The 20,329-nt window shown below is 62.0% G+C and overlaps 1 protein-coding gene across 3 annotated transcripts in view; it reads left to right on the top strand.

The window, feature by feature from the left end:
* Nucleotides 1–20,329, top strand: part of GSE1 (Gse1 coiled-coil protein) — a 99,826-nt gene that overhangs the window by 68,109 nt on the left and 11,388 nt on the right. For 2 of the 3 annotated variants that reach the window (XM_053987836.1, XM_053987837.1), the window contains exons 3-4: nt 16,214–16,432; nt 19,618–19,817. In XM_053987836.1, the coding sequence (XP_053843811.1) occupies nt 16,214–16,432; nt 19,618–19,817 (419 nt within the window). The remainder of the gene's footprint in view (nt 1–16,213; nt 16,433–19,617; nt 19,818–20,329) is intronic. The other variant, XM_053987839.1, reaches the window with a different exon arrangement.

Here is a 20,329-nt window from a genome sequence, read left to right as displayed (position 1 = left end):
GGGAGGCAGGGCGGGGAGCGCAGGCAGGGCAGGCAGGGCGCCCCTTTGAAGTGGAGCCCAACTTCCAGGAGTGAAGCAATTCTCGTTTGCATAATGAATAAAAGCAGCGGAGGGGAGGCGGGGGGGGGGGGGGAAAGGGGGGTGAAACCCCAAAACCGGAGCTGGCAGGCAGGTCTGCCCTCCCTCCCCTCCCTCCCCTCCCTGCCTGCCCGCTCCCCCAGCCGCCTGTAATTACAGGTTTATTGCCTGCACAGCTATTGTGTAATGACATGTTTGCAAATTAATTTTTACGGCTCCTGCCGTGGGGGGGGGGGAGCAGGGGAGGGGTCCCCCGGTGCTTGCCTGAACCCAGCAAATCCAACCCCTCTGCAAGCGAGGTGGGAATTGGGTGACGTGGTGACTCCAAAGCTTTCCCAGCCTGGGTTCCCCATTGCACCCACACGAGGAGGGGGGGCAATGGGTTTGGGGCACCCCCAGGTGTGTCACCCCATCAGTGGCATTTTAGAATGCACGGTGGGGTTTGGGGGGGGGGGTTTGGCCGGGGTGGGGGGACACGGTGGAGCAGCACCCACCCCATGGGTGGGAGCAGCAGCTCCCAGCGCCCCACAGAGCGCGGTGACACAGGGGAGCTGCCTGGGACACGAGCGACGATGACTCAGGGGACGGGCCAGAAATACTCCCAGCGCCGATCTTGACAGATGTAGGTTAGGAAGGAAGAGAAGACATAATAATAATCCCCCGACCTGGAATCGGGAAAGCAATATTTAACGGGGGAGGGGGGGAGGAGGAGGAGGAGGGTGCAGGTTTGCACAGGCTCTGTCTCTGCCCAGTGGGATTTTGGGGAGCACGGCCGGCAGGGTGGGCGTGCAGGGATACCTGTGTGTGTGCACACATGCAAAGAGTGCATAAGTGCACGGACGTGCGTTTGCAGCCAGAGGGCCTCTCACAAACCCCCTCCAACCATCCATGCCCAGCCATGGGGCTGGATAGCTTTGGGGTGACACTGCGACCCCCCCTTTTCCCCGTTGTGCCCACGCTCTGGTGGAGTTAGGACAGGCAGTGGGCACCTGGGAAGGGCTGGCTGGATTTGGGGTTGCCCTGTGACCCCTGTGCCCCCCCCTCCCCCATCCCCACACCTCCTGGGAACGGCTGGGCGAATTTGGGGTGACACCGTGACCCCCATGCCCCCTCTGTCCCCACGCTCTGGAGCAGGAGGGGGCCACCTGGGAATGGATGGATGGGTTTGGGGTGACACTGTGACCTCCGTGCCCCCTGTCCCCACGCTGCGGTGCAGGCAGCGGGCGCCTGGGAATGGCCTCTGTATCTTTAAGCTGTTTGAAGGGCTGGTCATTATCATACAGGATGTGGCTTCTCTTGCAGGGGCGAGATATCACACGTCGCCCTCGTGAACTTTGGTGTTAAAACCAGTTTGGGAAGAGAAGGACGGAGCTGGGCGGGGGCGCGCTGGGAGCGGGGTTGAATGCGGGGTGGGGTGTGGGGGGGTCAGGCGCGTTTGTAACGCTCAGCGGCGCGCTCCCGTGGGAAGCGCGCTCCCGCTGGAAGCGCGTGCCCGCGGAAGCGCGCCCATGCGAGCCTGGAGCCAGCGACGCTCCCCCCCCCCTCTCACACACACACACCCCCCCCCAGCCCGTCCCCTCCTTTTCTCCACCCCGCCTTTGGCTGATCGTTTGCTTAAAGCAAATTAAGCCGGGCCCTCGTTACTATGGTGCAGCCAGGATCTCCAGCCTCCCTCGCGCTCCCGTAATAGCATTTATTAGCCCTATTTGCCTGCAAGCATGTCTTCCCGGATCTGCTAATGCACAGCGGAGAGGGGATGGGGGAGATCCTATCGGGCGGCTCATTACAGCCCCCGACGCCCAGCGAGGCCGGCAAGGGGGATTTAGGGGCTCAGAGGGGATTTGGGGGGGGGGGGGCAGCAGGATCTCGCCCCCAGCCCCCCGCGCCGGGGTTGGGGCAGGCGGCTTTGCTCGCCTGCCTTTTGTGAGGCAGCAGGCAGCTCCCGGCGGGCAGGAAAGTTGGGTTATTTATTGTTTTATTTCCTAATTTTCCCTCCTGAAGCGACCCGGGGGGGAGAGGGGGGGGGGGGGGCTTGCGTTCCTATTTTTATTTTACATCTACCTCTTCCCCGCCCCGCCACCCCCTCCGCCCGCCGCATCGGCAGCTGTTTGAAAACAGAAAAAAAGGCAAGAAAGAAAAATTTAAAATTATTCCGTCTGTAGGCGAGGAGGGGGAGCGGGGGGTGAGGGGGAGGGAGGCTGCTCCCCGGGGCGCCCCGGGGGTTCACCCCCTCCCCCGAAACCGCCGGGGCCAAAGGCTGGAGCCCGGGGGACGCGGGCGGTGGGCGGAGGGTGCTGGGGCGAGCAGCTGCCGGCCGCCCTCCTGCCCGCTCCCCGTCATTAGGGGAGACAAATCTGCTGTCAAGGAGCCAGATTTCCAATTTACCGATAATGATTCTTGCATGAAAATTGATCGAGGGGCAAGTCTGCCGCCTCTCGCCCGCCCGCCGTGGCGCAGCCCGCGGAGACGGGGCTTTCCGGCCGCTCGGACGGACGGACGGACGGACGGACACCGGCTCGCAAGCCCCGCGTGGGTCACCCGCCCCACGCCTCCATCCCCCTCCCCACTGCACTGCTCAGGGGGTGCATTCCCCGCCGCCGAGGGTCCCACCGCCTCTTCATCCTCCTCCTCCTCCTCCTCCTCGGCGCTGGCTTTTTTGTGTGCCTGCGGTTGGCAGCTGGGGGCTCGGCGGCAGGAAAACCCCCGGGAAGGCGTCACGCGTGGCAGCCAGGCTCCTGCCCTGGCCCCGCCGGTGACAGCCGCCACCGCCACCCTCCGCCGGCGCCCTGGGCTCGCTGCTATTTCAATTTTTATTTTTCCTCCTCCCCCCACGCACTTGATTCCCCCCGCTCCTCCTCCTCCTCCTCCTCCTCCTCCTCCTCCTCCTCCTTCTCCTCCTCCCCGCTCCACCGTATTTTTTCGCCTCTGGTTTATTTTTCCAACCCCCTCCGTGTGGCTTGGTGCTAATTTTTGGGGTTTTTTCTTTTTTTTTTTTCCTTTATTTTTTTTTCTTGCTTCCTGACACATCCTCCTCACGTTGGCTCTTTTATTTTTATTTTTAATTTTTTTTTTTTTCTTCCTGGCTGCAATGGAACTGTAACATAAATCATGTTTGGGTTGAAACCACCTCTCTATTACTTACCAGGTAAGGCACCGAGCGATGCTGCCGCCAGCCCTCTGCACTCCCTCTCCCCCCACTCTGGGGTCTCCCCCGGGGTCCCCCCCACCCCGAGGACTCCCCTTTGTCCGCCCCAGCCTGCGGCAGCCAAGGGCGATTTGGGGGTGAACTTACTTTCTTCCAGCACCTTATAAGAGGTTTTGGGGTCGGGGGAAGCGAGGAGAGGGGGGAGCAGAGAGCCCTGGCACAGCACTGCAGTGTTTTGGGGTGCTTGGATCCCCCTCTCTTCTCCTGCTGCCACTCCCTCACCCTGGGGGTTTCTCCCCCTCCCCGAGGAGCCGGGGGCATTCTGGCTGAGCTGGGATGGGCAGAAATGCGGGATGCGCCGTGTTTTGGGGTGCCAGCCACGTCACTGCGAGGGCACGGGGATTTGGGGCACCAAACTTTGCTGTGCCACCCCAGCAGGCAGCTCCGGCCCCTTCGGCTGCCGGCGAGGGAGCAACATCCCCCTTGGGAGGGTTTGGGGAGCATCAGTGCGAGTTGGGGTGCGAGCTCAGGGGGTGCGTGGTGTGTGCTCAGGGTGAGTGTTCTGAGGGGGCTTTGGGGTGCTTAAGGGTGGGAGCTGGAGGTGCTCCGGGGGTGCAGGCTCAGGGTGCGTGTTTGGGGTGCACACTGGGGGTTCAGCCTTGGCACGTTCAGGCTGTGAGCTCAGGCTGTGATCTCGGGGTTCACACTCGGGCTTCACACTGGGGGTGAATGCTCCGGATGCAGCCTCGGGCTGGGAGCCCCGGCCGTGAACTTGAGGCGCTTGCGGGGTGCCCGCTCAGGGCGCTCTCCCAGAGTTGGGGAGCAGCGGCAGGGCCCTCTCCGGGGCTCGGTGCCCACGCGTGGCCGTTCCCCCGCGGATGGTTGTTTGTTTCAGGAAATGGCTTTGGCATGTGGCCGTTCTTACCGGAGCGAGCGGCGCCTGCGCCGGAGCGCACGAAGGCGAGCCGGGAAGGGCGGCCGAGGGGCACCGGGGTCGAACTGGGGGTCCCCCCGCTCTGGGAGGGGTTGTGCTGTGGCATCCTCTGCCAGCGCTGTGCCACCGTGAGGACGCGGGTGACCTGCTTTCCTGTGGCAGCCTGAGCGCTCCCACCCTGCTCCGACCCTGAGCCCTCCTCCGTGCCGGCTGTGCGGGTCCCGCTCCCCGTGTTCCCCCCAAACACCATCGCCTTGCTCGCTCCTCGCTCTTCTCCGCTGCCTGCAGCAGCCCTGGGTGATTTCTGCCCGGCCTCGGAGCCGTCCCTTGCGGTGGGGACCTTTTGAGGGCTGCAGGTGCAGGGAGACGGGTTTGGGTTTGGCTTTTTTTCCCCCCTTAAATTCCATATTTAGCACGCGCCGGTCGAGCCGGGGTTCCCGGCAGCAGCTCCTGTTGCGTGAAACTTCTGGTTTTGCCGTTGTGGCTGATGCACTAATTCCTGCGCCCTGGAAAACCCTGCTCCGGCCGGCTCCCCAGCCGCCTCGGAGGAAGGGGGAATAATAAAATAGGAGGAGAAAAGCAAGACGGAGAGGAACATGGAAGTGTCAGGCTGCGAGGTTCAAAGCAATTAGGGGGAATGGTGCTGGAGGCGCTGGCACGCAGCGGGATGGCTGGCGGCAGCTGCCGGGCGTTGGGAGATGCCGGTGGGCCAGGTCGGGTGGGAGCAGATGGAGACGGGAACCTTTCCCCCGCCCTGGGCTCGCGGGGGTTTCAGCAGCGCGGGGCTGGTGGCGGTGACTCAGCGGCGCGAGTCCTGCTGGGGACTGTCACCGCCTCAGGGACTGCCTGGCCGTGGCCCGTGTCACACGCTCCTCCCCGGCGGCTTGTTCCCCGAGCTTGGCTGGCCCGGGATCCTGCCGGCTTCTCTGTGTCCCCTCTGGTCACCAGTGCTGCTGTCCCCTCTTGTCACTGATGCTCCTGTCCCCTGTATCTCTCTGGTCACTGATGCTTCTGTCCCTCTTGTCACCAATGCTGCTGTCCCCTTTTATGCCTCTGGTCACCTCACCAATGCTCCTGTCACCTCTGTCTCTCTGGTCACTGATGCTTCTGTGCCCTTTTATCCCTTTGGTCACCGGTGCCTCTGTCCCCTGTGTGAGGCTGGATTTGTGCCACGGGGCTCAGCCGGCTGCCAGGGGACACCGGGCGCTGTGGGGACCTGCCATCAGGCATCGCTGAGAGCCAGGGCACAGGGAAGGGACCCCACTCCCTGCTGGTCCATATGGGAGCCGTGCTCAGGCTCATCTTCCCTGGGATAACGTGGGTGCAGTTGTCACCCTGCGGCCGGTGTCAGTGTCCCTCGGGGACACCACCCTCCTCTGGGGACAGCAGCACTCCTTGGGGACACAGAGCATCCCTGGAGGGCCTGGCTGTTTGCTCCAGCAGGCACAAGGGTGGCACCTGGTTACACACAGCTTTCTGGGGGCTCCCCCTCCCTACGAGTGTCCCCAAATCTGGCAAATCCCCCAGGTGCCGGCGGGGCCCTGGGGCTCCCCGGCGGGTGCCTGGCGTGCCGGGGAGGATGGCGGTGGGTGCCGGCAGCGGATGCTGCTGACTCAGGACCTTCCCAAATGGTTCCTATTTTTATGCCGGGGCCGGGAATATTTAGCCCCTGGATCAAAGCAGATGGAAGGAGCTGGGTGATGCCGCGTAAACACCCGCTCGGCGGGTGCCGCTGGCGCGAGGTGTGAGTCACCGGCGGCTCTCGGCAGCGCTGGGCGGGCACAGTCGCCCCCAGGCTGGGTTTGGGGTGCTCGGGGCTGAGCCCCGCTCTTGGCATCCCCCCAGCTGGATCTGGGGTTTGGGGATACCCTTCCTCATCCTCGCCGGGTGTGGAGTCGAGGGGTGCACGAGGAGCTGTTGGTGGGGTGCTGAGGGGGGTGGGTGATGCCGGGGTGTTCCAAGCCGTGTTGGGGTGCTGGGAAGTCCTCCTGCCTTCCTCCCTTGCCCACCCCACCATCTTCCTCCTCCTCCTCCTCTCGCCAGTCCTAAATTCGGTCGCCATGGCAACCATGTCAACCACTTTCCAGCTTCCCCGTGATGGTTTGAGGAGGGGAGGGGGGGGGAGAGGGAAGCCAGGGGAAGGGGGGGATTGGTGGCATTGCTCGGAGGAGCTCGGGGAGGGGGGGATGCTTCCCAGATGGTTTTTTCCTGCTGGATCTTGTCTGGCAAGTGAGGCCAGTCCCAGCCCAGCATGTGCCAAGGGGTCAGGGGGTCCTGGCCTGGGGAGGGGGCTCCATCACAGCCCCCCAGCTCTGAGTGGGTAGGTGGGCACCCCGAAAATCCGGTGCCTTTCTGCAGCCATCCTACTCATGCCATGGCCCTGCAGGCACTCGGGATATCAGTAGCCACACAGCCGGGAGGGGGGTGAATTATTCCCAGACACCCCCTTTCTCCTTCCTTCTTCCTTTCTCACCCCCCTCCCCGCTGTAATCTCTTTATTCCCGGGCTAAACCCGGTTCCTGATGGTTTTACAGGCAGATTTGCTGGTAGCTATATAGGACAGGGTGCAAAGCCAAGTGTCTGGGTGGGTGGGTAACGCCAGTGCTGGCATCACCCCACGGCGGGTGGGCACCCGGGAACGGCTGTGCCAGCACGGAGCTGCCGGGGGGAGAGGTGGAATCACCCCAGGGGGAATTTGGCCGGCGATTTGGGGCACCCCTGCCGCCCTGCCACAGCCCCCCCCCCGCTCCTGGCAGCGCCGCGCCCCAATCCCCGGGGGTGCGGCGGGCGCCGCTCACCTCCAAACCTCCGAACGCACCGCGGGGTTTTGAGGGGGAGCAGGTGCTGCCTTTCCTCTCTGGCGTGTCCCCCCCTTCTCCCTCGCCTTGGCACCGGCTGTCGGCACCTGCCGGGATGCTCCTTGGCACGGCACCGCGGCACGTGCGCGGGCACCGCCGGCGGCAGCCGCGCTCGAGGCACCGGCGGTGGCAGCCGGGGGGGAAGCGGGGCCAGCCCTGCCCCGAGCCTGGCAGCGGGAGAGCATCCCCTCCCTCTAATTTTATGACTGATTTTTAACTTTATTTCCCAAGCGCTGCGCTTAATTAAACGCAGGCGCCTCTCGCCGCCAGCCCGACGTGGGGGATTTATGACTCCAAACATCGACCCCCCCGCCCCGCCGAAAAAAACCCTCTGACAGATTCTTCTCCCGGATTCAAAGTGGGGGTGACACTCCAAACCCCCCCCGTCATCCCTTGCAAGATGCTTTGAGGGGGAAAGACGGCTGTGCTTCAGCATCTCCAAGCTTCCTCCTTCCCCCCTTCTTTTAATAATAATGCTTTAAAGATGTTTGACATCTGTAACAAACAGCTGGCATCCTGTTATGGAAGAATGTCCTTTTATTTCAGAGCAGGTTGAACTGTCATTAATAGTATAATTAGGTGATTATCGGCGTACAGCAGAAAACTGCTTAATTGCACAGCCAGCTTTCCGAGGATCCCAGCTCCTTTATTGCTGGATTTGTTTTAGCCGCCTGAATATTTTCGCACTGTTTTGTTGGGTTCGGTTGTTGGTTGGTTTTGTTGTTTTTATTTTTTTTTTTTTTTTTTGCCACGTTGATGATTATTATTTTTTAATGCGTGTGACAGCTGGGGGAATGTGGCAGCACGGGGAGGGGGGACGCACACCAGCGCTGGCACTGGTTCCCCATGTGTCCCCCCCCTTCCAGGTCCCTAGGGGGTTTCATTTTAACCCCGTGCGTGCTGGAGTTGGGCAGAAGGGGTTAGAGGTGGCGTTTTGCTGGGTGCAGCACCCATGGCTGGGAGCTGTGAGTTATCTGAGGGAATAAAGGAGATGCCTTTGTTGGGGAGCAGAGCCGTGGCACCTGCTTGGAGGGCACCCATCGCCCTGGGCAGCCTTCACCCACCCTCACCCAGCCCTCCCTGCTGGGACCCTCCTTTTGGAGCTCCGTGTCAAACAAACGTGGTTCCCTGCGCTGCCGCCCCGGCGTGGCTCCATCGCCGTCCCCACCCTCATCCCTGTCCCCGGGATGTGTGGGTTTGGGGGCAGAGCAGCTTTTTTGGCGCCTGCCAGACAATAGCGCTTTGTATCTCCCCCCCGGTGCCGCCAAACACACTTGTTAGCGCCGCAGCTTTGTGCTGTAAATTTCCATGGAGTAATTACGTCTTAATTTATGATAATCCCGGGCGGGCGGTGGAGGGGGGCAAGCGCCAGTCAAGTTTGGAAGTTGCCCGCCGGGGCCCGGGGTCCCCCCGTGGCTCCTGCCGCCCGTGAGCTCCACGGTCGCCCATGAACTTCTCCATCGCGGTGGGTGGGGAGAGGAGCATCCCCGAGCAGGGGACGGCGCTGTTCCCGGGGGCGACAGCGAGTGAGGCCACCTGGGTTTGGGATTTGCTGTCAGCTCGCAGGGCCGGAGCGTCCCCAGCGCCGTGTGTCCCATGCCAGCGGCCATCCAGGAGCTCGGGATCATCCCGGGCTCGTCCTGGGGGGAGTGTCCCACGCTGTGTGTGTGTGTGTCCCCCCGACAGGGAGGGAATCTCTGGCTTCCCCGAGCCCCTGGCACCGCTCCGGCGTGGGGCCGGACCCTTCCCCCTTCCCGGCGCTGAATGGCTCATCCCGCCTTTGTCTGGAGGGCTTATTACCGGCAAAATAGAGGCTCTTTTCCCTCGGCCTTCCCAGCGGGCAAATTAGATGCTTTGGCAATTTGCAAGGAGGAGGATGGGGAAGGGAGGAAGGCTCTCATCACCCGGAGGGCGACTACAATGCCAGGCAGGGCGCTGGCATCTCCGGCGCTGGTGTGGGAAAGGGAGAGAGGGGCTCCCAGTGTCCCCTCCGAAGCCACCACGGTGGGAATCCCATGGGATCTGGGGAGCTTCCCTCCACAGGGAGGTTTGGGGGATGCATGCCTGGTGTCACTGAGCATTCCTGCAGAGCTGGGAGGTGCTGGCATCCTGGCAGTGGGGCCCGTGGGCACCCTGTCCCCTGCTCCAGGGTGGGATTTATCCCTGGGGAGGGGTGAGAGCCGTGGGCTGTGCCCGCTGCACCTGCAGCCGGGTCCCCGTTGGGAGGCAGCGTGCACCCACTGACATTTGCCAAGCGTAAAAATTCAATTAATTCCAGCAGGCAGATTAAATATAAGTGAATTTTAATAATTTGCTCGAAAGGCTGAGGATTACTGTAGGCAGAAAGGAAAGATGCTGCTCATGGGGGCACGGGCCGGCCTTCCCAGCACTGGCACATGGGATCACTGGTATTAATCACCCTAAATCCCAGCGTGGGAAGAGAAGAGAGGCTTGCTCCCCTTGCTGGGGTTTTGGTTGATCTTCCTTGCCATGAGGAGCGTGCTGGATCTGTCCCACCAGTGCTGGCAGCGTGTCCCCATCCCCAGCAGAGTCTGGCTCCGGGGACATCCCTGCTCCTTCAAACCTTCCTCTTTTTTTTTTTTTCTGGGCCTCCATGAAAAGGGAAGCACCCATCGAGGCGGCCCTGGTGACACTGCAGGTGCTCCCAGGCTTGGAGAAATCCAAGGTCTTCCCAAGACCTCCACAACACCTCACAGCTCAAAACGTGGGGCACCGGTCGGGAGCAGATGGCGCTGGTATTGGGAAAATGAAAATCCACACAGCAAATTCTCTGTTTGCCAGGGATAATTTCCTATCCCGAGGTAAAACCTTCGCTCCGGCCCGTGCTGGGCCATCTGCACCACCAGAAACTGCTGGGGGATCCCGGGGGTGAAGGGGGGACCCCCATCCTGCCTGGACCCCCCCATCCTGCCCAGGCCCCCCGCTCTGCAGCGGGATTGATGGAGATTGCCTGTGACCTTTGCTAGGACACGAGGAATTACCATTAATACTCCTGTATTTCCGGACTTTGCGCCATCCATAAATCTCATATCAAGCGGGGCGGGCGGCGTAATCTGCCAGGCGGTGTTATTAATGCTCCTTATTAATACTCGTTATTAATGCCCGTTATTAGTACTTGTTATTAATACCTGGTATTAGTACCTGTTATTAGTACTTGGTATTAATTGCCTCTGATGCCGGGCATGAGCTGCCCCGTGGATGGGGTAAGGGATGGGGGCTGCGCTGTGGAATCCATCTCAGCTTTTTGGGGTGCAGTGGGGGCAGATGCTGGGGAGTCCCTGGTGCCAGCAGAGGCACCCACCAGCAGCAGGGCACCCACCCCGTGATGGGGGCAGTTTTTGGCTGTGGCCCCAGTGCTGCAAGGGGGGGTGGCACGAGGCATCTGCTCACCTTGTCCTGGCACTTCCCAACTGTGTCCTGCAGCCCCTTCCCGTGGCTGAGTCCTGGCCTCCCACCCTGCCTGCAGCCCCCTGCCCCTCTCTGCAGGCCCCTGCCCTGCCCCTGCCCCTCCAGGACCTGCCCCATGCAAGATCCAGCCTGCGTGAAACTCTAATCTCCAATTTTATTCGCTCGGCTCCAGCCGATTTGCATAATCCACATAATCACCCCGGTTTTAATTGCCTACAACTCTGCAGAAAGATCATGTGGTTAAGTGGTAAATCATAATTAGATAAATAATTGGCTTGGCCGCAGCAAGCTGCTTTGTTATACCTGCCATCTGCTGGGCAAGGGATCCTGCGCCCAAAACAATGCACTGCTGCTGCTGCACGCCTGTGCCAGCCCGGGGACGTGGGGACATGGGGCACGGGCGTGTGGGCATGGGAGGGCAGCCTGGGTGTGCCAGCAGTGCCCGCTCTCGGGCTGTGCCGTGCCTGGTAAGTTTTGGCAGCACCTCGCGGTGCCTGGCTCCGGCCCAGGTGTTGCCCAACGGCTCTGTGGAATGCCCGGTGCCGCCGTGCAGTGCCCTGTGGCATCTGGGAATGCCCAGCGGCACTGTGGAATGCCCAGCGCCGCCGTGCAAGGCTCGGTGGCACTGGGCAGTGCCCAGTGGCACCGTTTAATGCCGCTGTGCTGTGCCCGGCAGCACCAAACAATGCCTGGCAGGGCCCTTAGGTGCCCAGCAGGGCAGTGCCCAGCTCTCTCTCAGACCATGCCCAGCATCCCAGTGCAATTCCCAAATCTCCTCCAGGCAATTCCCAGCATCCCAGGTGCAGTGCCCAGTCTCTCCCAGGCAATGGCTGGCAGCCCCGTGCCCCACAAAGCCACTGAGCCCCAGAAGACACCGGTGTGAAGGGGCGAGGGCTGTACCCCACTTCCCCCAAAGCAGAGGGATCCTCAGCAGGGAGCTGGCACTTGGATCTGGGCATCAGGAGCCAAGAGGAGCTGCCAAACCCAACCCTGAAGCTGCACAGGGGAGTTCAGGGCCCAGCAGCGCCCTTGGGGCACAGGGTGTTGATCTTCCAAGCTCCCAGCTTCAAAACAGGGCAGGAACAGGGGAGAAAGTTGCTTTAAAGTAAATCTTTCCCTGGCTCGATTTCCTGAGGGCTGAAAAGGCTCCCAGGGCTGCTTGGCTGGGCACGGGAAGGTTGGGAAGGGAGAGAAACCACCCGGCATCGCTCCATCCCCTGTGCTGCACCCTCCAAACGAGCTCTTATTAGTTTGCTTGTTGTCGTTTGCCAGATCAATGGTCCGTGGAGGAGTGATCGATGGAGGCCCAGGCCGATAATAGTGCCGGGTGCTCGGTGCCGTGCCAGGCTCCACGGGGAGCCCCAAATCCCACCCAAGGTGCTCCTCACCATGGGGAACCCTCCAGGGGGATGGGGGGGGGGGGGTGTTCCCAGGATGGGCCCTGGGTTCTACCATGAGCACCCTAAATTTGGACAGAGGCTGTGCCTGCATCTCTCTGCTCCTGGGGACACTTGGGGACACCAAGCCCGGGCCACCTCCCCTCGTTTCAGCTGTGTGCTGGGAAGTGGGGAGAGAGGGCAGGAGCACAGGCTCGGATCGATCAATTAATTAATTAATGGAGCATGTTGGAGGCGCGGCGGCAGAGCTGCTCTAATGAGGGGTGGGAAACGTGCGGCGGCTCGGCAGGGCATCACCGGGAGAGGAGCTGGTCACCTCTGCCTGTCCCCTGCCTGTCACCTCTGCCTGTCCCCTGCCTGTCCCCTGCCCGAGGGGGTGGCAGGGTGTGTGGCGGGGCGACGACGGGCACGCGCCGGCCCTGGCCCCCTGCCCTCCGTCCTGGGGCTCTGCCCGCTGCGTTCAGGCAGAGGGAAGGGGGGCTGACAATGCGAGGCCATTAGCATTGAAAATCCATGCAGAGCAGCTGTTCCTGCTTGGAGCGTGCAGCTGGATGCGGCTCCGGAGCGGGAGCGGAGGCGCTGAGAGAGGGGGGAAAGGCTGAGGGGGGACCTCAGCACCCCAAATCCCTTGGGGGGACCATCAGCAGTGAGCGTGGTGGAGCCTTCCAGAGGGCTTGGCCAAGTGGGCTCCGTCCCAGCTGCGGTGCTGCGGGGTGGGTGCGGATCCATCCCGGGGGAGGAGGAGGAGGATGCAGGATGCTCGTCTCTCTCCCCACTCCCTCGGCTTCCCGCCGCACTGGGTTTTTTTCCGCTCCATTTGCCAGGGGCTGGAGCTGCTGCCTGATCGTATTTGGTAATAAATTATTAGTTCCAGCACTTGGGAGCCCGGCAGCTCAAAATAGCTGCTGTAAGAGCGGGCGGCTGGTGCAGGTCGAGTTCAATGGCAATCTGCTCCCAAGGGCACTCCACGCTCATTAGAGGCCTTTCAAGGTGCTGGGAAGGGGGCAGCCGGGAGCCAAGGTGCTAAACCTGCCCACTTCCCGTTTCCCCACAGCGGTACCCCGTGCCCAGGGATTTCAGGGCGCTGGGAGCCCGTCCCTGCCCCTCGCTGCCCGCTCCTGCCTGCCCGCAGCGGCTGCCAAGGGGTTTTATTTGTCTCCAGCCCCACCAGGCAGCCAGACTGGTTCTGCTCTCGCTGCCGGAGGAGGCTCCCGCTGCCAAAAAACCCGCCAGCATCATCAGGAGCAGATGGAGAGAACATGGCACGCTCCCAGCTCCCGGCTCCCAGCCCTGAGCCGGGGATGCGGGGGCTCCGGGGGTGGGGGACGGGAGCGCCGCTCCAGGAGTCAGGGCTGCGGGCTCCTGTGCCGCCGGAGATGCCAGCCCCGTGGCGGGTGCCGTGTGCGGCGCTGCGGGAAGGGTGAGGGGGAGCGTGGCAGTGACCCTGCCATCCCCGCTCCTCCTCCTCCGCCTGCTCCCGCGGGCAGGCAGCCAGCGGGCACCGGGAATGCCAGACACTCCCTGTACTGCTGTGCCCGGGCACATGCTGTGGGAGGGACGGGGACAGGGTGACACATCGCCTGCTCCCCAACCTCCCCCTTGTGGCCTCAGCGGGGGACCCAGGTGTCCTGAGGCCCCCCCCTGCCTTGGTGTGTGTGGGGTTTCAGGCATCGGTTTCCCAGGGAGGGGTACATGGGAGTGCCAGCCCTGTACCCACACAGGGCTGGGGACAGTGGAGGGACAGCCTGTCCCGTTTTGGGGTTCATCTCCCCGCCCTGGTGAGGCAACCGCTGCCGTGACCCCGGGCTGCTCCAGGCTCCAAACTTGACCTGTTTTTCCGCACGGATCTGCCTGCTGAGAGGAGCAGCCGGGGAGGGGCAGAGCTGGGGGGGCCCCACCTCACCGTGGGGCGTCACGGCGTCCCCAGCCACCCGCAGGGGTGAGTGGCACCCACGCCGTGCCGGCGATGGGATGCCGGAGGGATGGGGGGATGCAGCGTGGCAGCCCCACATCCCGTCCCATCCCTGTGTGGATGCTCCCGCCCCGCCAGCTCTCCGTGCCTCAGTTTCCCCAGCTGGCAGCTGTCCCGCAGAGCAGCCTAGGGACGCCCGGACAGACGGACGCCAGCGCCGGCGGGGCACGGCGGGTGAGCGGCGCTGCTCGGGCCCCAGCCGGGGCGGAGGCGCCGATTTTATCACCGGGAGGGAGCGGCAGAACTGGTTTGGGGCAGCGGCACAGCTCAGCCCGGGGGGCAGGCGAGCTCCCCGCACGCTGCCGCAGCCACTCTCCCGCTCCCGGCTGCCCTGTGCTCGCCTGGCAAATCCCACTGGGATCAGCAGTTGGCCGGGAGGCGTTTGGGGCCGCGGGGATCAGCTGAGCATCACACGGGTGATGCCCTGCCGCCAGCCCCGCGCCCGTGTGCCAGCCTGCTGATCCCTGCTGATGGTTGGAAAAACGTCTCCAGGCCTGGCTGGGGCTGGAAGTGGGGGTCATGTTGGGGTCAATAGGTGGGGAGGAACTGGGGGGCACTGGGAAGTGTTTGGGGCTGTGCCTGGAGGCTGTGGGGCAGTGCTGGGAGGATGCAGGGCCGTGCCAAGGGGATGCCAGGCAGTGCCTGGGGATGCAGGATTGTGCCTGGAGGCTGTGGGGCAGGGCCTGGGGATGCAGGGCTGTGCCAAGGGGATGCCAGGCAGTGCCTGGGGATGCAGGGCTGTGCCTGGTGGATGTGGGGCAGTGCCTGGGGATGCAGGATTGTGCCTGGTGGATGTGGGGCAGGGCCTGGGGATGCAGGATTGTGCCTGGTGGATGTGGGGCAGGGCCTGGGGATGCAGGATTGTGCCTGGTGGATGTGGGGCAGGGCCTGGGGATGCAGGATTGTGCCTGGTGGATGTGGGGCAGTGCCTGGTGGATGTGGGGCAATGCTCAGGAGGTGCATGGGAGCTGCAGGCTGTGCCTGGAGTGCCGTGTCCCCTTTGGATGGTGCGTGGGCGCCTGGTGCTGCAGGCAGATCCCGGTGCCTCGCTCTCGGGGGGGGGGGGGGGCACCGAGCCCTCACCCGGGGCTGGAGCAGAGCCCGGGGGTGCCAGCGCAGAGCCTGGGGGTGCCGGGGCCAGGCTGGCGTGGCGGGTTGGCTTCCCAGCTGTTCTGGTAATGAATTTACATGAGCCGAGCGTGTCGACAAGGCGGCAGTCAATGGCTGAGAGCACCGGAGTTAATAAATGCTTGTATAATGAGGGCAGAGGGGAGCGCGCCGCCGCGCCGGCCGCCTCTCCTGGGGCCGGGGGGGCAAAGATTAATCAACGCTGAGTGCCCCCCGTGCCCCCGCGGTGCCCGTGGCTCCCTGGCCATCCGCTGCCACGGGACGCTCCGGGGATGCTCCATCCACCCTGTGCAGTGCATGCTCCAGGTGTTCAATGCCTCGAGCTGCCTCCAGGCCTGCTGGGAGTTGGGGGCTGCCCCAAGACCCCCCCCCCCCCCCCCCCCGTCCTCCTGCCCACCTGGGGGCCGGGCTAATTTTAGGCTGGTGTTAATGAAGCTGCTGGGTGAAGTCTATTTTAAGGGCCCTGACATCAGCAGTTGCTGTTTTGGGAGGTGGAGAGCCCTGGAGCAATTGGTGTGACAGCTGGGGGGGCTCGGGGAGGGCTGCACCCTCCTGCTCAGCACCTGAGCCTCACTTTTGGGGTCACTGTGCCCTTTAGGACCTTGGTACTTCAGGGTGCAGTGGTGGGGATTTGGGGCATGAGGATTTGAAGGGGCAGTGTGGGGAGCTGGGGGTGCAGTGCTGGGGATTTGGGCATGCAATATTGGGGTTTTGGGGGGTGCAGTGGTGGGGATTTAAGGGTGCAGTTCTGGGGATCCAGGGATGTGTTATTGGGGATTTGAGGGCGCGGTGCCGAAGACCCAGGGATGAAATATTGTTAATCCAGGGATGCAGCAGTGGGAATTTGGGGGTGCAGCGCTGGGAATCCAGGGATGCAATATTGCGGATTTAGGGGTACAGTGGTGGGGATTTGAGTGCGCAGTAGCTGGATTTGGGGGTGCAGTAGTGGCAATAAGGGGTGCAGCAGTGGTGCTTTGGGTTTTGGCAGCACCATGGAAGTCAGGGGACTGCGCCTCTCCCCACCACCTGCATCAGGATGCTGAAGTCCCCCAAAACACCCTGCAGAGCTCTGCTGAGCCCTCCTGCTCCATTATCCTGGGGTTCAGTGGGACTGTGGAATGCTGGGACACGCTCCCCCCCCCATTGCCTGAACTCGGGGTGCATTTTGGGGTGGGATGATGAACTAAAGGAAAGCAGCTGGTGATCCCAGCTCCTGGGGGAGGTTGAGGATCCTGTCTCCACGTGTCTAACCCCCCTCTCTCTGGTTCGCAGGCATGAGCCATGAGCCGAAGTCGCCGTCCTTAGGAATGCTCTCCACGGCCACCCGCACCACCGCCACCGTGAGCCCCCTGACCCCGTCCCCCCTGAACGGCTCCATCGTTCCCAATGGCAGCCCCGCCGCCAGCAGCACTTTGTCCGTCCAGGCAGCACCTTCCTCCAGCTTCGCCGCCGCCCTCCGCAAGCTCGCCAAGCAAGCCGAGGAGCCCAGAGGTGGGGACAGGGGCAGGGGCAGGGCGGTGACAAACGCTGGTGCCTTTCCCAGGAGCTGGAGCCGGTGTTTTCCTGCCATTTCCCCAGCTAATGCCTTTTCCTGGCGCCGTGTCTCAAGGGGGCAGTTTGGGAATTCAATTCTTCCGGAGTAATCCGAGTGCTGTATTTGCTCACTGTACCCTGGGAGAGCACGGCGTGGCAGGGACCAGCCCTGCTGCCTCCCCATCACGCTGGTTTTTCCAGAGGTTCCCCAAACTTTCTACTTCCCTGGCCAAATTTCCCAACTGAACGGCCCCAGGGGGGTGCCCAGCCCTTGTCGCCCGCATCCTCCACCACACCCCCCTCTCTCTATTTGGTTGTGGGGTGTGAGCTGCTTCTAGAGCACCCCGAGGTCCCCCCTGCCACAGGGAGTGTGGGACAGGGGGGAATTGCCAGGGCTTCCACACCCAGATGAGGAGGCAGCCAGTCCCCAGGCTGGGAAGTGTTTCCAGGAGACGGCTGGTATCTTTAATTTGGGATGAAATAGTCTCTGTCCCTGCTGTTTGCATCAGTGGGTGCTCCCCTTGGATCATTGCCCACTGCCTGGGCACTTTGATCCCTGCAAAAGACACCCAACCCCATTGCAAGATGTTTTTTGTGAAGTCTTTTTGGAAGACCCTTTTTTAAAGGCCCCTTTGGCACAATCCTTTTCCCCAGACCCCTTTCGCAGGGCTCTTTTTGGAAAATCCCATCTACAAGACCCTCCTTGCAGCCCAAAAATCCCTGGCACAGCCATGACCTGAAGCATCAGCTGCTCCTAAGGAAACGTGTGGGGATACCAGGTCCCTGCAACTCTGAGGGAACCAGGTCTTGGTGATGCTTCATCCTCACTGGATGCTCCTGGTTTTTTCCAGCTGCTTCCTCTGGAACCCATCTGCTTCCTTCGGAGCGATTGATTGAGTTTGGGGAATTATTTTGCTTTTTTTTCCCCCTTGCACCCCACAGCTTGTGCCCTCCCTGTGCTGCTCAGCCCATCCCAAGGGACAGCAGCAGGTTTGGGCATGGATTTTGTGGCACTGGAGAGAAGCAGCCACATTCCCTTTGGATTTCCCCTTAACACCTGCATAGTTTGTTTGCAGAAAACCCCTCCCTTGCCCATTTGGGTGCCTCAAGTGGCCTGTCTCAGAGGTTTTTGATCCGTGTGGGTTTGGGTGTGTGTTGGGAAGGGTGTTTTTCTCCTTGCTGTGGTTTTTAGCACCAGGAAACAAATTGCTTTTCCCTGAAACCCTCACCCACTTCCCACAAAGGGAGATGCCCACTCCACTTCCCTCTGCTGTGGCAGATGCAGGATCCATGCAGGATCACTGTTTTTTTTCCAGCTTTATGGGCTCACAGGTGTGCTGGCACATCCCTAGGGATATCCTGCTGCTCCACAGCATCCCAAACTGCCAAGGCTCATCCTGACTGACCCCTTCCCAGCAAAGCCCCACAAAGCCACCGCCTGCCTGGGGGCTGCTGCCTCTTGTCCAGCCCGGGGCTGTCCGCAGGGTGGGTTTTATTCCACCCCTCCTTCCCTTCTTTTTTTCCCAGTTCTCCGTCAGGGTCTCAGCTGTTAATTACATTTGCCTGTCAGCCCGGGCTGCTAATCTGCTATCGCCGAGCGGGGAAGCGGGAGGTCAGAAAACAAAGGTGACACCATCACACTGTGCCTCTTGTCATCTCCAATCCAGATTAGTTTCATTGACTAACTCCTGGCTGAATACCACCAGTTAATTATAACGATCACAAACCCTCCCGTTTAAAGCCACACAGCGAGAATTAAGGTTCTGAAGTAAGACTTTAGCTTCATTAATTGCCGGGCTCATTGTGATGGTATTGATTGTTAACGCTATCGCGTGGTGAGTAATGGCTTCCCAGCTCAGAGGGGATTAGGCTGCTAATTGTTGTTGGCCTTGCGCTGACAAGATAGACTTCAGTGGGTGTCAAATCGGCCTCCTTTGTCGGGGACAGCCTTTCTCCTTCCCCCAGCCTTGCTGCTCTTCAAATGAAAGCGATTCGGAGCGACTCGGGAAGAATTAATCAGGGAGGGCGGCCGGCAGCGGGATGCTCCGCTTGGCCTCTGCTCCGCTGAGCATCCTTCCCACAGAGCGTCCTTGTGGAGCTTCCTTCCCACCCTGCAGCCCTCCCGCTGCCCGGGGATGCTCCCGCTTCCCCGCGGCATTCCCTGGCTCCCTCCTGGTGTTGTGTGGCCTGAGGAGAGGGCAAGGGGATGAGGCGGGGTGCAGGGTGAGGAGCGGCCGGCACGCTCTGGGAGTGGCTGCCGTGCCCACGGGACACGCTCAGGGGAGTGGCCCTGCACGCTGGGAAGGTGATGAGACACCCTGCACGCTCAGGCCTCTCTCCGTGCCCTGCTCACTGCCTGGGAGCATCGCTGCCACCTCACCCTGTGAGCACAGCCCACTCCTCACTCTCCAGCCGCTGACGTTGGAATCTCCCTCTGACCCAGACTGTGGGATGGAGGGAGCAGAGTTTGGGGTTTCAGAGCCCCCCAGGCTGCCCAGATGGGTTTGAGGAATGGGAAGTGTTCCGTGGAGCAGACACCAGGCTCCGTGTGCCCCCGTTAATGTGGAATTTGTATTTCTCTGCTTTTCCTGTTCTCCACTTTCACTCCATTTTTATTTTCCCTTTGGAAATACGGCCAGCATCCCTGGGGTGGGGATAAGTTAAAGTGCAGATGTATTGTGCAAATGAAACCAAAGCTTTGCCCAAGGGTTTCAGGGAGTCACTCCTTCATCCCCGTGTCTCCAGAGGCCCTGGCCTGTCCTTGACAGCTCCTGCAGCTGGATTAAGGAGTCTCTGGGTTTGCCTTGTGGCCGTCTGGGGCTGGCATCACATCAGTGTCACTTGTGCCAAGGGGCTCTGTGGGACTGGGGGTTTGCCAGTCCCTGTTAGGTGGGAGCAAGAGGCTGCCCCATCCCACCGTGCCGGGTGGAGCCTTTAGCAGCACTGGGAACTTCTGGGGTGGGAGGATGGGGGACCTCCTCCAGTTTGAGAGTCTGGCAGGATGCTGAACACCCTGAGTGCATCCCAGTGGCCCGCCCCTGCTCCCTGCAGTGAGGCATCCTGTCAGGGATGGCTCCAGCTCCTTCAGAGGGTGGTTTAACTGCTGTTCTCCTAACTTCTTTCCATTTCTGATTGAATTCCAGGGTCCTCACTGAGCAGCGAGTCGTCCCCGGTGTCCTCACCGGCCACCAACCACAGCTCCCCCGCCAGCACGCCCAAGCGTGGCCCCATGGGCCCCATCATCGTGCCCCCGGGGGGGCACAGCGTGCCCAGCACGCCGCCCGTCGTCACCATCGCCCCCACCAAGACGGTCAACGGGGTCTGGAGGAGCGAGGGCAGACAGGTATGGCTGTGTCTGGGGGCTGCCCTGAAGGATGGAGGGTGTGGGGTACTGAGGGATCACTGGGCTGCCCACATTTGGTCCCTTCCCCTCCCTGCTGTGTCCCCGAGCTGGCGTTGTCACCGGGGCTGCCATCGTCCCCCTGCTGCCATCATCCCCGGGCTGCCATCCGGAGGGGAGGGCAAGGAAGGAGGAGGAGGAGGGGTTGGGGGGGGGGGGTGGAGAGCAGCTAATTAAGAAGCATCGTTAGTGGCTCTCCTCTCCTCCGCATGCTACAAGCAGATTCCCGGGGGGATTATGCCACTTGGAAAGACTAATTAAACACAAAGAGAGGCGAGGGTAGGGGATGAGAAACGCTGGGGGTGAGAGGGGGGGAAATAAATGGAACCGTGGTCCCCGGGAGCTCGGAGGGGTGCGTGGGGTGTCGGGGTGCTCCCCAGCCCCGTGTCCCCCCTGGTGTGGGGGTTAATGGAGCGTGGTGATGTCTGGCAGAGCGGTGCCCCAGCTGGGAGGTA

Source organism: Vidua macroura, chromosome 11 (genome assembly GCF_024509145.1).
Source record: "Vidua macroura isolate BioBank_ID:100142 chromosome 11, ASM2450914v1, whole genome shotgun sequence".
In the NCBI taxonomy this organism is placed as follows: domain Eukaryota; kingdom Metazoa; phylum Chordata; class Aves; order Passeriformes; family Viduidae; genus Vidua; species Vidua macroura.
The sequence above is the reverse complement of the archived record's forward strand: the minus strand, read 5'-3'. Positions and strand labels throughout refer to the sequence as shown.